Below are 16,238 nucleotides of genomic sequence, written 5' to 3' on the forward strand. Positions count from 1 at the left end.
AAATAAAAGTAAAGGGAGAAAAGCGTCTTCCCTTAAAAAAAACCCATCAGAAACCCCGTTGTTCATGCACCGCAGGAACCCGCCGGCCCTTTGGCCCTTAGAAGCTCGGCGTTAAGACGCCCCGTGTTATATTCGAAGTTGTCCAGAGACATTAAAACGAGCCCAAACAGCTCTTTCCATCTAGCTGCAGCTAGCCGCAGCCATCAGTCCATATTACGAGCGCAGAAATTGTCGCTGCTCAGATTCGGACGAGGAAGTCGCCGCTCTTGCTAAGCTTCCGTACCCACTTGTCGACCTGCAACGCAACCAAGGCACATGGGATGCTTTATAAAAGAAAGAGGAAGCCAAAGGGAAGTCTCCTCGAAGCATATACTGCGGGAAAGCCATTCCCGCGTTGCGGGGGGGTGGGGAAAAGGACAACAACGTCGATCCTGCACGCCCGCAACCAAGAACCAAGCCGCGTCGACGTCCTACCAATCAGCTCCGGGTTTCCGGTCTGCTCTATCCTATTGCCCAAGCAAATTGCCAAGCTTGACCATTGTTATTAGTACGGGCAGACGCCCGATAGGTCAGAATCGCACGGTCCCATCATGCCCTTCCCTTCAGAGATGGCCCATGCCCGGTCCCCACGGCCAGCTGTACACCCCCACTAATACGTGCTTGCTATACTTTCCAACCTATGGTCATTCGCGCACGCATTCCTTTCGGTTGCAAGACATGAATAGCAACCTTCCACACCACTTTCTACGAATTTGCTGCTGGAGGACTAGTCGCTTTGTTACCCCTGTACCACCATCTACCATCCTCGCAAGTTTCTGCTCTGATCGCCGGTTCCCGCCGCGCTGAAATCAGGAGAACTGCTTTAAATTCCTCACCTTGTACGCGCTGCCCTGCTTCCGCTCAACCACGCGGAGGTACTGCACCCGCAGCCCACTGCAGCCCAGCATGGGGACCTGCACACCGCCGCGGGAACAGGAAAAAAGCCATTCGAGGCTATCGCGACACAGCAATAGAGCAGATCATCGCCATTATCACTATCATTATCATTATTATTATCATTATGATGATAATGATGATGATGATGATGCGCCGCCGCAGCAGCAATAACACCGGTGTCAGGAGCAGTAGCCGTATAGCGGAAGTAGTACTGCCAGCACCAATAGCGAACGTGACGCCCTTGTGAAATAACTCATCATGATCACCAGAGCAAACATCAGGCAGCAGCAGCGATTGCAACAACGGTTAAACCGCAAAGGCACGTAAAAAGGGCCCAGCAAGGATGAAACCCCCACGGCAGCGTGAGTTGCAATACGGCGACGCGGTAGGCTGCGACGATTCGGGGAGGGCACCCCCCCCTGGGAACTGAAACACGAGCATATCGAGCACACGAGCAGACACGCACCTGGAACTGCATCTGGATGGGCGGCCGCCCCCACGGCTTCTTTTCTCTCGTAGAGGCCACCAGCGTCACCTCTGCACGCAGCGAGTGCTCTGCGCCCCCCATAAACTTGGATATCTTCCACACCAGGGCTTTCTTCGTGGCGTCGTACTTGGCACGTCCGGCTGTGACCAGCAGCTTGGCGGAGGCGGTGTTGTCGGGGACCGGCACCAGCACCACTACAGGCCCGGCCTGGGGAGGTGTGTGCGTGTGTGTGGGGGGGGGGGGGGCGGGGGAGAGGGGGGATTTCAGAGATCTCTGTGGATTGGGGGGATTGGATGGGGGTTTCAAAGATCTCTGTGGAATGGATGATTACGATACGGTTATCAACTGCTGCTGCGGCGAGGTGTACATCAGGCCCCAACAAGTTGATTCTAGTTGCGTCGTGTGGTGTGGTGTGGTGTGGTGTGACGTGTTGACTGTTGAACTCTGGGGAACAAAGCGCGTTTGAAGTCTTTCGCTTTCAATACTCAACATGAAGGAGGAGGAAGGGATAAGCGCGTCAGCCGTAGTGATTTTGGGATGGAGAAAAGCCGTGACGCCCACATCAGGCAGTTCTTGGGTATACATGGGTTGGGGGTTTTTCACATGGATCCCTGAAAGGCTCTCCCGACATCTCTCCATAAGTGGGTGATTTGCGCACTGGCGATGTACCCACCAGGTACCCGCTGCACTCACTATCACTCTCTGACATCAGGACGTCAGCCAGACGAAACCAGACGGGGCCACAAATGCAGGCCGGGTCATGTATGAACTAAGTAAGCCCCGCTCCGCCAAAAGCCAGTGACATGGCCGCCCGAAAATGCCGCAAAAGGCAAAGGTAAAGGCAAAAGAGTACGTCTAAATCACTTTAATCACCACGAAAACCTGCCCAATTGAAAAAAACTACACCAGTTTACCAATCAACACAAAACAGCAGACAAAACCTAAGGTAGTAAATTACCATTTGCTCCTCCGTCTCACCATGAGCTTGTTGGAGAAGGTGGACTTGACAGTCACGTTGGCTTCCAGCTTGGTTCGCCCGACCTCGTTAATGACGGGCAGCACCTTGAAGGGCAGTGTGATGCCCTCATTTACCCGGTACCTGCGGGGCGGGTGGGGGCCGGGCGGGGAACCGGGGGAGCGAGGAAGAGGGGGAGCGGGTCGGCAGGTGGAGGGTGGGAGATAGGGGTGCGGGTTTGGGGGCGGGGGCGTCTATAGGCTATAGGCTGGCTGCCCTAGGGGGCCCGACAGACCGCAGCCCTCCTTACCGCATGAGCTCAAACTCGCCATCCGGCGGCACGAACGTAACCACTTTTTGCGACTCGTAGGCGCCCAGGTTGACGCACTGGTGGAACGTCACGTCCTGTGGCAGTGCAGCGCCAGGAGGAGGTGGGGAGGTGGTGGGTGGGCAATGCACGAACCGTAAGGAACTAAGGCAACCGGCCCGTATTGCTCGATAGCTATGGCCTTGCGTGCATGAGGACGTGAATCTCGACGAATATGACTCATGAAAAATAGGACGAGCTTGCGGCTTCTACAGGCGAGGGATAGGCGTTGGAGACTAGCGTCTTCCGTCTATGTCCTCCTCCTCCTCCCCCGCCTCCTAAGAGACATGAACATCCCCCTAGCATGCGCCCCTTGACGCGATGGAAGCTTCCTCCCCCAATCTCCACTTCCGTTGTTGTGCGTGGCTAACTGTGCACCTACCGCCTCCTATTTGTTTTCTTCCTTCCGTTTTCCCCTCAATATTCATTCGGCTCCCGTACCCCTTCCCTAGGTGCCATTTGCCAACTTTACTCCTGAAATTGCTTAACATTTGTTAGCACTTATCCTTAATACTTGGCTGCAGCCGCACCTGCATTTGGTCGTTAAGTCCCAGTCGCAGCTCCGGCATGTCCGACAAAAAACACTTCATCTGGATGCGACCCACCACATCATTGCGCAAAATTGTCCCTGCAGCGATTTGAACCGGTGACGCCGACAATGAAAAGGCCGCCGCTACCAAACAGATCTTCGGTGATCATCATTCAGAGGACTGGTAGAGGCCACATCTGGCACAGGGGCACCAAAGCTTCCCCCAAACCAACACACGGCGACGATGCAGACCCCTCATTCACACTTCCCCTACTGCTGGCCCGGTCCTGCACTCAACCGCTCAACCCCTCCTGCAGGCTGCTGCATCCCCGAAACCCAATACACGATACGAGCGTACAACTGGCACCCCAGCTTCATACAGGAAGCCCCGCAAACGGGGAACCCCAAGGCCGGCCTATGGGGCCCCCCTTCTTTTTCTGACTTCTACTTAAATCTTTCTCTCGGACTTCTCTCCAGCAGGTTGCACCTTAGGACGTCGGCAGTTGGTTTCCAATCTTGATTTTGCTTGCTCATCCCTCCCTCACCCTCCCCCCTCCCTCCCTCCCTCCCGCCCTCACCCACCCTCCCTCTCCCTCCCTCCCTCTCCCTCCCTCACCGTTGGTGCTCATGAGCACATTGACTTGTTCCACCAGGTCCAGGAAGATCTCGTTGCGCTTGTACTTGATGCCCTCACGCCGCCACCCCACAGCACCCGTCACTGACAGAGTGGCATTGGCCGCAGCAGCCGCCTCCTTGGCCTTCTTCGCCTGCTCGGGGGGTTGGGCAGGGTTAGGGCAAGTAAGTCGAGACAGGGGACGCACGCTTCAGGAAGTTCATGAGGAAACTTAAAAAGAATTTTGCGAATTAAAAGACGGGATGGAGGTGGGAGGATTTGGGGTAACACATAAGGACGGGTTCATCGAGGCGTGCGGAGCCATCATGACGGGCCCCGGAATGCGGACTGGCATAATATAAGAAAGAATGCCCGGGAGCTCTAAAGAGGCGGACCGTGCCACTAGAGTCACCCTCCGCTCAGGAGGCGCCGTCACAACCCGCACCCAGGCCCGCATCCGGATCCTTCCCGACCAAACACATGCGGGGGTTGTGGGGAGAGAGACAAGACACCTCATGATGATGGAGGTGGGAACACTCCGCCGCCAAGGGCTTTTGCAAAGAAGTTCAACTGTGTGCAACGGTTGTTATGCAGGGGGCCCCAGGCCCCACAGGTGTTCAGGACACCACGCCAAAGTAGTGTCCGCGCGAAAAAAAGTAATATACTTTTCCCCAGGAGAATAATGCTCTGCCGTGTCTCCATAAAGAAGCGAAGCCTCCTGGCCTCCGAGTAAAGCCGAGAAAGGGACGCAAGTAAGCTACTAAGCCCGCACTGTTATGCTGTGCTCGCACAGTTGCCAGCCATACGACCGGCCGGACGGCCTCCTGCCATGAATTTATGCTTGCGGTTTGTGTATCATTAAGCCAACGACTCCCCCCGGGCGCCTTCGCAACCCGGTCACCCGCAGAAACCTCCCGGACCAAACATAAGAGAGAGTGTGCGTTGGGGGGGAGGTCCATGCATGCAAGAAAACTTCAAGGGAATGAACTGCCGGCGTCGGGTCAAGGGAGAGACACCTCACGATGGTAACAAACACTCCGCCGCGGGCGAGTGCTGGGAGTAGTGCTCCTAAGCCCTGCGCTTCTACCTTCCCAGCAGCATCCCAAAACTGCCGGATACACACCACACCATCGCCCCGGGCACAACGAGTCCGCCCTTCCCCCGGGACACGGCACAGATGTCGGCAGTTTATTCACCTTTAATAGACCAAAACCTTCGCAAGATGCAGCGCTCCGTAATGGCAACAACAGCATATATTACACTCCTTATCACCCACAACCCCATCCCCAACCCCCCACACACAGACATCCAAACCCGGGGCGGTGGATCTCTTGCCCTTGGCGCTTTAAACGTCGACACAACGACCCCTTTTCCCACATGATGCCTCTCCACCCCACCTTTCCTCACTACCACCACCATGCCACGACAACGCCCGGGAGGGACAGCACCTACCGCCGCCTCCGCTGACGACACGTTGCCACCGAGTAGGCCGCTGAAATCCGACCTGTAGCCCTTTTGCAGGATGAGCGTTTTAAGGATGGCCGGTTCCGTCAACTGCGGTCAGGTGGGATTGGGTGGGGTGGGGTGGGGGAGACAAACCACGGAGGAGAGTGAAGCTGATACCGGAGATAGGCGGAACCCCCGGGCATAGATAGATACACCAAGAAAGGGAACACAGGTACTGCAGGTCGGGTGGGGAATTACGGGATGTGGAAAACGGAATGTAAGGAACCATCTCACATTCATTCGTGGGGAAGCCCCTGAAGTGAGGGGGGTTGGCCCCCGACCGGGGTGCGGGGGAGTAAGGGACCAGGAGGGCAATGGCTTGGACAGCAGCAATAGCAGGAAGCAGCAATGGCAGTGCCGTGGGGGCCAAGAATTATTTGCTTCCCTAGCGGCTGCGGTGGCGACACCTTTGAACGACTTCAAGTCATTGTTTCCTCGCTCCTCTCGCTCATTTGACAGAAAAAAAGACCTCTCCCCAGAGGCGCTGGACCTGGTCAACCTGGCGCTCTTTATTCATGACTCTCCCGTCCATCGGCTGAGGGCCCCCTGGTGGGGTACGACGAACCACTGGCGAATGAAGCAGACACCAGAGATAAGACGGATAGGGGGTAGGTGGTGTATAAGCCTCCAGTTCGTCTCTATCCTGCCTCTGCTGCGAACCTTCAGATAGCCTAAGCGCCTAAGCGTACAGAAAGCGCGAAGCTATTATTACGGAGCACATATCACGCGTGCGGAGAGGATGGCCTGAGAGAAGCCTTTGCATGTGCAGAGGCGCGCCGAATGCGGTAGAAGAGCACCTCAGGCCATGCAACCCAACAGCTAGCTAGCTACGGCTGTGGTTGTTTCAGCTGCTCCAGGCGCACCTGGGGCAGCCCGTAGTCCATAACCTCGTCCAACAGCTCGTACATGAGCACTGTATCAGGCACAAGGTAAGACGGAGGTGAGGGCAGCTGTTACCGGGGGCAAGGCCGAGTGGGGATGTGGACGTCCACTCCCGCTCGCCTGTAAGAGAACACAGCTATATAGGTGCAAACACACACACATATATACATATTATGCACGCACACATACACGCATATAGATAAGCAGAGGGAGGAAGCATGGTGGACATTGTACGTGCGATTGCACGAGTCGGCCAATGTGTACGACGTGCGCATCACCGGCTCATGACTGGGCAGGTGTGCAGTGATGATGAAGAGACCGGACGTGCCTATACATCACCTCGAGGCCCGGAAGCAAGCTTGAACAGTCTACCGTCGTATGGAAGTACTACGTATGTGCATATTTTGTATGTGACACGGAACATGGCCCAGAAGCCTCCCACTCTGTAACAATTCAACACGGAACATGTGCGGAAGCTTCTTCGACGCGGGCAGTGGAAAGCATCTTCATGCAGCATCTTCATCAGCTGTTCTTCCTTCGGCAGATGCCATGAGGCCGTGCAGGAGTACAGGAGTGCAGATATCTGGGGTAGAGCGTGTGAGGAATACCTGCCTGATGGAGAGCGGCACACATTTCAATGCTGCTCACACCTTGACACATACAGGTGCGGGGGCGGGGGTGGGGCCGGGGGCGGCGGCACACCTACCAAAATTTGCCCGTATCGATGACTCCGTAAGGTCGCCCTCGAAGTACGATTGGAAGAGCGAAACGAGCTGCATGGAGCGTGCATTCAAGGGGGGGAGAGAAGAAAGAGCATGTGGGTGGTGCAGAGCAGGACAGCGGCTGCTATATCGAACCCAGAAAAATTTCCTTCCGTCACAGCACGGCAAGATAAAACAGTGGGGTTAGCATACAACCCGACAATTGAGCGACTGTGCGTGCGCCCTCACGGCCATTGAGCTGGAATTGGGGTTTGAAGGGGAAACGCGGCCGCTGCCTGCAAGCTGTTGATGGCAAAGCCGGAAGGAGAAACGGCTGCCCAGCAAGCTCCTGGTGAAGCCCAAGCTAGAAGCTGTGCTGCTCGCTCGCGGTGCCCTTACCGATGTCATGAATTGGAACGACAACATCGCGTTCCCGTTGCCTCGGGTCAGCAGCAGGATGTAGACGTCCGCGTGGCGCAGGTACATGAACGTGACTGAGCCAAGAGTCCGAATAGGACCATGAACTGCCGTGGCATCGCGATCGCGTGCGTTTAAAATTCGATCTCGAAAACTCTCCGCTATCTCTCGGCTGCAGGCGCACCGGGCAACACCCAAGGGCTCAGTCACGGATCTTGGTGACAAGTCTCAAACCCAACATCCTATTCATTTTCATCAATAACAACAGGTTTAATCAAACTTTTCATGCGTACGTAACTGCGGGGTCTTCCAATACATCAGCAAGTTGCGATGTTCTGGGAAACGGTAGGCATCCAAGCTTCTCTCCGCCAAAGAACTTACTCAACGTCATCCTTGTATCTTCGTTCTAACAGAATATCACCACGCAGGTTAAGAAAGTAAATAGCAGATGCCGCTGAGGCCATCGTTTCCGAGGCCCCGCGCGCGGCCTACTCTAGCCCAACCCGTTGATGTATCAAGTGCTCCAGGACGACATTGATTCTACTACAGCAAACTGCCTCGCGGACCAGGCTATGGGATACAGGAAGTCATGCACGGTATGCGACGGGCAAATAATGGCAAACGAATGTGCGTTGTTGCAGTTTCGATGTGATCATACAAAACTTGAGGTAGCGAAAAGGAATCTTTCGCACACACTGCGACAAGAAGTACGAAAACCAACTGTTAACGAAAACTGACAGGACGACAGGGTCCCGCCGAGTTCTTTTCGAATAAGGCCCACAGTGTTGTGCGGGAGGCGTCCTAGGGGCGCTGCACTCGACCCGTTCGGGGTCCACTGTAACAATCGCATTCCCGTTTATCGAAATTGGATGCTGTTTCCATGCCGCCGCATGACAATCTTTCCTGGATTAACTGCCAGCCTTTAGAAGTGCCTTAAACTCCTGGGCGCGAGTAGTCTTGTAAGGCAACTTACGTGGGCAATGGAAGGGGCAATGCATGCGCGAAGAGGCTTCCCGCACCTCGGTCCGGTTCCACATAGCAGGAGGCAACCTACTATTTCTGTTTTCCCTGGAGACATGCGATTGGGCACATCCTGCTCTCAAACTTCTGTCGGTGCGCCTCCCGCCACCAGCGCGCGACCCAACAAATTCTGCGAACCGAAACCTGGGCAGCTTCCGAGCTTAGGACTTGGGAGACGTTGCAGCATTTCATGTCGAAAAAGATGCAGGTAGCTAACGAAGCGGTGATCACGAAAAGAATACTTAAGCAATGCTGAACAGTGGGCATGTGAAGACTCTTGTAGGATCGAGTTTGATCGAGGGCCTGGAGGATCCCTAACCAGGAAGACAGCAATAATCAACTGCTGAATCAACCCTTGCTTATTTTCGCACCGTCGTACACGCGCGTCTCCACTCCCCCTTCCGCTAAGCCAAGTAAGACACATGCGCACTCGGGGCACCACCCAACGACAGCCGAGCGCAACCTAACGGAGCCATCGGAGCCATCACATCGTTTAGCTTACGCGCCATTTGGGTTTTGCTGGCCACGTTACGAGGTCACACAAATAGAAACTCTGAGGTTAAACACCTTTGACTTATCGTTCGTATTCCTCCCATGAGGAGGACATGCCAGGGCGACATCCGGCATTCTGTTGATCAAGAAAGACTTAAAGTCGTAAGACTTTCCCTACTACCTTGCTTACTCCCTTAACATCAGACACATGGGAGTAACATGTAAACACGCAAACCGACAAACAAACATACATACATATGCGCACATATGCGTGCTCTGCATTTGTTAGGCGGAATTTTAGTCCGCATGCACACATGTGCATGACCATCAAAACAAAAATGCCTGCGCCATTTTCACCGTTTGCCTGCCAACACACACACACACACACATACACACATACATACACATACATACACACACAAACATTCTGCATCGCATCACATCATTCGTTATGTTTGATGTTTGATGTAAGTCTTCTGATATCATCATTTGCGAATACACACACATATAATACAAACAAGTGCATACGCGCCCATTGACAGCAAGGGACGCCCCCACAATAGCAACCACAAAAAAAGAAGAAAACCCCCACACCAACTGACAAGGCTGAAAGCTCTACTAAGTGAAGGCAGATTGACTTCACCAGAAGAGCAGAAGCTAACGGAAGGGATCGCTTCAGTGATCCAGGTCGTACGACAGCAGCCGCACACAGAACCAGTAATAGTAATTGTTGTTACATGGTCGTGGGTGCGTTCCCCGTACCTGCAAACCACCCTTATACGAGCCGAGGGCTCAAGGGCTGCCAGATCGCCTATAAGCACCATCCTACCTCGCACTTCCAACGAAACAAGTGATGAAGGTTACTACCGACCAAAGGGAACGATAGAGTTGCGGTGGGACCATGTACGTTCCAGCATCCTTGCCAAGCGTTCAGGTTCCCACTTCATAGCGTCCTTCATATGCTCGAAGCGTGGGAAACCCATATCAGATCTGATTTTGTCGTACACCGGACAGTTCAGCAAAATGTCCCCGGGAGGGGCCAGGTAACAGTGCCGGGTTGGTTTTCATGGTTGCAGCCATATATCGTCTCCCATGCTCCATGGCTGGCACTGCAGCAAGAGCCATAACATCCCAAACACATTGTTGCACTGTTTGTGGGGCTTGGAGTGAGACTGGCGAAACCTATTGACAGAGTGAGTTGACCTGCTACAGCCAAAACTAGGAACACCTATAGCCTTTGTAAGGGATAACCTTCCAACCTATCAATCAGGTTTTTTATGAGGCGTTGTAAAACGTGTTACTCCGAGATGTCAATTTGATACTTGGTGGCCATCAAGCAGCAATTTTTCCCCACCGAGTTTGAGCTTTTAGTACAGGAAGAATGTGCGCATTTTATTACATGTTAATCTACATTTAAGCCGCGAAGCGCGCGAATACGGGCGTATATCCCTAACTAATCCCCCAACCTTAATCCGCCTAATCCGTCCTAATCCGCGCAATGTCTCCATTAAGCCTTAATCCGTGACTTTTAATCCAAGTGGAAACACCCCCGTAAATTGTTAGCTCGGTGACGACCTCCTGTGGCGGCCTGTCGTTATTTCAAGAACACTGCTCATGACATTTTGTTCGCCAGGCATGGTGATATGCCATACTCGCTTACTCTGCTTGATGCGAAACATAACTGTCGCGACGTTGAATTCATTAAAGCATCTTTACAGGGTGTTTCCACTTGTCCGAACACTATCTTCGGTACACTATGTGCTAGTGTGGACTTAGTGTGACAGTGTTTCCACTAGCGGCACTAAGGAGCGCCGAAACCAAAATTGCTTTCGTATTTTGAACGTTTTAGCGCCAGGGATTAATTGCTGTTGATTCTCAAGGTCTGTAAGAATTCGCGTATTTAAGATCCGCTGCGGCGCAGCCTGCGTCATGATGTCCGCCATGAAGTCCGCATGGTGCTTTGGCAACGTCCGGCCAGCGAAGGAAGGCAAACGAGCAGTATATGTTTGCTGAACGTTATTTAAGGAGGGCTCCATTGCAAAATGGCGGTGTTCTGAGGCTGTCGGTGTTGGGCGTGCGCAAGTCAACGCGGCGTTTGCAGGAAGGAAAAAAGATAGCTGCTTACGTCTAAAGTCTATGGTCAGAAGGGACAATCCAGCTCATAAAAGTTGCCCGCCAAATAGTTAGTGCTAGGTACTAAAGTTAATGGCAGGTCTGAGGTCCAATTAACTTTAGTGTGCGCAAGTGTGGACTTAGTGTACGGGGTGTTTCCACTAGGCCTTACGGTTCTCCGCCAGGAGTGCCCCAACCTCCAATTTGTTTGATGAATATTTTCTACTATCATTAGTAGTATCAATATATGCATTTAGAACGGCAAGAGAGGAGTCCAGGACGAAGAACATTCAAACTTAGTGTTAGTGTTCGGCCAAGTGGAAACACCCTGTTAATATGAATAATACATGATAGTTATGGTTTCTACAATGTAACCTGGGCGTGATCCACATTGAAACAGGCAAACCTACTAATCGCTGTTTGCGATAACCGCCCGCAACCGTCGGTGCAGGAAACTGCACTGCCTTCTGGCCAATCCATTGAAGCCGTGCCTCTTTCTCAGACACATTTTTTTTATGTTTCACAGCAAGTGTTTGCAGTTGGTGGAGTACTGCATGCGTGGCCAGTCGGAGGTGACGAGCTCGATGTGGACAGAAGTAAAAGTACAGGAGAATATACAGAAATCAGCTTTCTAATTTTTTGTCGATCGCCACGATACTACAATTGCGTATCGTGGCGCGTTTGGACGGATGACATGTAACCCCGAATAGTCCTAATGTGGCAATGGCATGTCGCTCTGAAACCCTTTGAGCTGCGCTCAGCAAGCTTCATGGCGGGGATCCGGGGAGACCTTGCAGAGCCAAATCACCAATCAGTATCATAGGAACTAACAACATCCGCTGTCACCAAGCATATGTCCCAATTGCGATCAACTCGTGGTTCGTTTGCACCAGGAGTTTGTATGGCAAACTGGTTCCTTAACAAAGAACGCAGCATGAACGAATTGAATTGCTCATGCGCAGCTTCAGATTGTAAACGACCAAAAATCAGAAACTATAATCGCCGACATATCATTAGAACCATTAATGCTCTGTGCATAACTAGGCATACTTCGAAGCTTCTACTTGCACAAGGGATGCCATTTGGCCTCATTGGGGTGGCAATCGCGGATTTTGTTACGTTATGGTTGCGACTGGCGTTGAACCCCCTGGTAGGAACCCCTGCTACAGCAGATCTCGGCGGAAACTTACATAGCCCGGCAGGAAGATCCCAGATGACGCTTAGATGAGCCTAGAGAAACCTGTGTGGCCCTGCGAGAACGAAGCCTAGCGAATGCGTCTCTAGCGCCATTTTTCGCTATAGGATAGAAACCTAGCTAACGCTGCAGGAGCGGAGCCTATTTAGCGCCTTGGAAAGAAACGACAGGAAAACCACCACAGTGGAAACGAGCTCCAGCTGAATTTTCCGGTTTTTGCACAAACCACAGCATCCAGTGGAATCTGTCGGATCAAAAGGCGACGAAAAATCCATTCATGGTCATCTCGCATATTTGTCGCTACAACCGGGTCCACCACCGTGGTGGACAGTGACTGTCCACGGGTTAGGACCGCACGTCTTCGTGTGCAGTCCGTGGAGCCCTTGGGGGCCTTCTGGAATCACTTCAGACGCACTTGAACACATTTCCACCTTAGCTGGTGTGTTCCAGACTCTTGTTTTTACTCTTATGGTAAGGACCCAGATCCAGACAGCAAAATGCATTCTCCTCTTTGGCTCGTGTCGCCCCGCCCACTTCCTGCGTCTATGGCCACGTTCTGTGTTGCCCAATCACCAACGCACATTCCATGCTGCAGCTAAGTGCGTGCATAAACCACCAATTGAAAGCTTGCAGTTTGTGGCTATTGTGGCGCGGTGCATCTGCTGCAACCACTTGGCAGCGATCACTCCGGAGTGGCAAAGATGAGGCAGGGTGGGGTGAGGACGAGTGGCATCTTTGCTCCGGTCCGTGAAACCATCGGTCTGCGTTCTGCTATTTGTTTGTTTACGTCTTCTCTGATAACTAGACGACGAGCTCACGTGGGTAATCTATTTTATCTGCGCGTCTGGCATCGCGCGCACCGCCGTGCGCGCGGAGATCCCACTGCAAGCGGCTTTAACCGGAAGAACGCCAGATTCTTTTTGCACGATACTTGTATGCTGTTTTAATTTGTGCAAGGCGCATTATGCCATGGCATCGGCAACGCATCAGTCGAAATGTGGCAGCCCGCAACTCATTACAGTTATCGCACAAAACGGCTCTGTTTGCTGATATTAACGAGTCATATTTATTATTTAGTCACGTTTGAAACAGGAGCGGCGCTTGTTGCAGGTCACGGGGAATGCGGCCCTGCCTCGTTACAGAAGAGAAGGAGCTGTGAGTCCGCGGCCCGCATTATTTCGTGTTCACAAAGGATAAGGAAATTATTGCCCCCGCCTTTATTACGTTCGCAAGTCATTTTCATCCGTGTCGTACAAGCACCCCCGGGAGGGAGAGTCTCGCTAGTCATTTTCGAGCTGCAAATCCGTGATCTCTGTCGTAAAAGGCACTTGTTGGAGATTCTACCTAGTCATTTTCGTGCGCGTCGATATTAGTCGTACGAAGCCGACGAGCTTATTACTACGCCTTCTACCGGCTTTGCATATGAACAAAGACTTTTCCAGGCTTTTTGAAATCCTTTACAAAGTCGTAATCGTGCTGTACTATACTATCTCTAGGTAGTGTTAAGACGTCCATCTCCACGACCTTCATAGCAACACATTTCGCTTGGTGGATGATCATTCTATCAGGCATTCTGAAATCCTTTGCAAAGTCGTAATCGTGCTGTACTATACTATCTCTAGGTAGTGCTAAGATGTCCATCTCCACGACCTTTATACCAACACATTTCGCTTGGTGGATGATCATCCTTGCTGCCGGTGAGTTCGCTTTCTACTCCGCCTACGTTCTGACCTGCGGACCACGTTAACCATGCCATACATTCCTGCATGCGAAACACCCTATAGTCCATGGCATTCAGCAGTCATTAATGTAGAATAATTTATGTCTAGTAATCTACTCGAATGCTCCTGTAAATCTGTACATACAGTTCAAGGAGCTCTGGCAGCAAACACGCAACGGCATAGGCCGGTGCAACATACTCGGTTGCTCGACCGAGAACGTCGAAAAAATCCAATACCATTTGCAGCGCTGAGCGTGGCTTTCCTCGTTGTTGGGCTGCTACTATTACTGATGATAATACCTGGTGAGTTATCGAATGACTGCCGTGTTGTATCATACGTACCTTCCGAAGCGTACAAACGCATTTGTCCAGTAACTGTTTTTGATCGCGAACCAATATTTCTCAGTGCCTTGTACTAAAAACCATTTCACATGTTCTTTCACATATCGTGCCTTTCGCAATAAGAATATGTATGAACGGCATATTGGTCGCTTGTCCTGGCAATAAACCCTCTTACTGATGACATCGTCAAAACAGGTACATCTGCGACCAATGAAAACCAACAGAGGAAACGCAGACGTGTCGACGAGTTTACGGCCGAGTTGTATCCCGATTTGCTGGCCGTAGACACTACTGCTACTGCTGGCATATCCACACCGTCAATACAGCAACACAATTCTGCAGCGGCGACGACCTCACAGCCAATCCAACAAATGGTCCAACCGTTCGCCAGCTCTCCTCTATCAGCAGTACAACACCAGCATCCACCAACTATCGCTGGCGCTGCTACCTTATCCTTCGATGAGACGCAGCAACATGACTTGCTTTAGTCACCTAATACCGTGCCAGCTCAAAATGGATGGCTTATGAAGCCAGCATCTGTCGGCGCGTTGCACCAACAATTCCTACCATTACCAAACGCCAACAACCAACAGCAGTTGCACCAGCAAATGCGCTTCCACAAACTCCTTCCGGAGCTATTCCACCACCCCCACCACAAGCTGCGCTGGAATACTTCGCTCAGCTTAAATCCGGTAAGCCTGTAACTTATTATTGTGGCATGTACTGTGCAGAACAATACCTAATTAATGGCCAATTCACTCTGTTCATTATAGCTTTTAAATAAGCAATCTTGCTTATTATGATAAGATAGCACTGCAATTGCATACTACATTACAGCTGCCGAGAAGCTTCACAAAGGAAATAGGTATACGCCCGATGACGTAGCTTATCTGTACAAAGCAATTCAAGACCATGGCGTGCTCTTAGAACACCTTTACCTCCCTGGCATGACGGTCGTGGTTAGCAAAAACCTGTCAGCCCCAAAAATCGAAAATGGTGCTTTAGCTATCGTGCAAGAAATCACTGAATCCATGCTGTCACTCCAGCTCTTGGACTCCCAATCCATAATCCGCCTGCCAAGGATATGCGAGGTCAAATACAAGAATGGTGCCAAGCTTGAACGCAAAATGTTCCCCGTCGTGCCTGCTTTTGCAAGAACTGCACACAAGGTGCAGGGCGATACCATAACGGATCCCGTCATTATTGACTTTACAAACATGAACCGACTAGGGCAAGCATATGTAGCACTGTCGCGAGTTGTGGATATTGAGCAGCTGCACAGACTGCCCATCGACATCCAATTGACACCAAACATGTTCAAGGCACATGTACCCACTTAAGCACCATGGTTCATACTACTGCTGAGACTGCATTTGTTGTTGCTGCTACTGTCTTCCTGCCTCACACAAACTGTGCATTATGATGACCTTAGACACCTATCCCACGTCCCACCTGCAATGTCATCTACCGTCACAACTTTAACAGCAGCTGCGAGTCATCAGTCCCAGGCTCAAGCCATGGGTTTATCCGTCCAGCAGTACGAAGGCGTTGGTTTTCACACTCCGCCCACCGCCGTAACAACACGCGCCACACGACGCCCCGACAACGAACGAACCCAAAACAAGAAGCATATCTTAATGATATGTTTATCATGCAATGTGACTGGCCTACCACAATCGGAGAATGTTCAACACTCCTAAACAACAGGTCAGCAAACTATGAAGACTTCAAGAATAAATACAATGAAAACCTGCATCAGGCAGGCAACGAGCAGCGCTTCACTCGCGCAGACTTACCATGGACGAAATCAACAAACTGACCAAAAGCCAGGCCTGGCTTTTAGTAAGCTTGCCAATTTCGTCCATGGATAATCCTCGTGAGTGGAGAGCCGCACGTTGCCTGCCTGATGCAAGTTTTTCATTGTATTTTTTCTTGAAGTCTTCGTAGTCTGCTGTCCTGCTGCT

The 16,238-nt window shown here is 51.8% G+C and overlaps 2 protein-coding genes across 2 annotated transcripts; one reads left to right on the forward strand and one right to left on the reverse strand.

The window, feature by feature from the left end:
- Nucleotides 1-238: 238 nt before the first annotated feature.
- VOLCADRAFT_93610 (uncharacterized protein) lies at nt 239-7,857 on the reverse strand (the record flags this gene model as incomplete). The annotated part of the gene is made up of 12 exons (XM_002952857.1): nt 239-295; nt 876-953; nt 1,403-1,630; nt 2,402-2,522; nt 2,689-2,783; nt 3,276-3,373; nt 3,891-4,041; nt 5,340-5,441; nt 6,257-6,306; nt 6,982-7,048; nt 7,376-7,565; nt 7,775-7,857. 12 exons carry the CDS (start codon nt 7,855-7,857, stop codon nt 239-241), a joined length of 1,320 nt encoding a protein of 439 aa, XP_002952903.1.
- Nucleotides 7,858-13,845: 5,988 nt separating this feature from the next.
- VOLCADRAFT_93611 (uncharacterized protein) lies at nt 13,846-15,614 on the forward strand (the record flags this gene model as incomplete). Its single annotated transcript, XM_002952778.1, has 3 exons — nt 13,846-13,909; nt 14,934-14,966; nt 15,253-15,614. 3 exons carry the CDS (start codon nt 13,846-13,848, stop codon nt 15,612-15,614), a joined length of 459 nt encoding a protein of 152 aa, XP_002952824.1.
- Between the last annotated feature and the right edge of the window lie 624 nt (nt 15,615-16,238).

Source organism: Volvox carteri, assembly GCF_000143455.1.
Source record: "Volvox carteri f. nagariensis unplaced genomic scaffold VOLCAscaffold_32, whole genome shotgun sequence".
NCBI lineage: Eukaryota > Viridiplantae > Chlorophyta > Chlorophyceae > Chlamydomonadales > Volvocaceae > Volvox > Volvox carteri.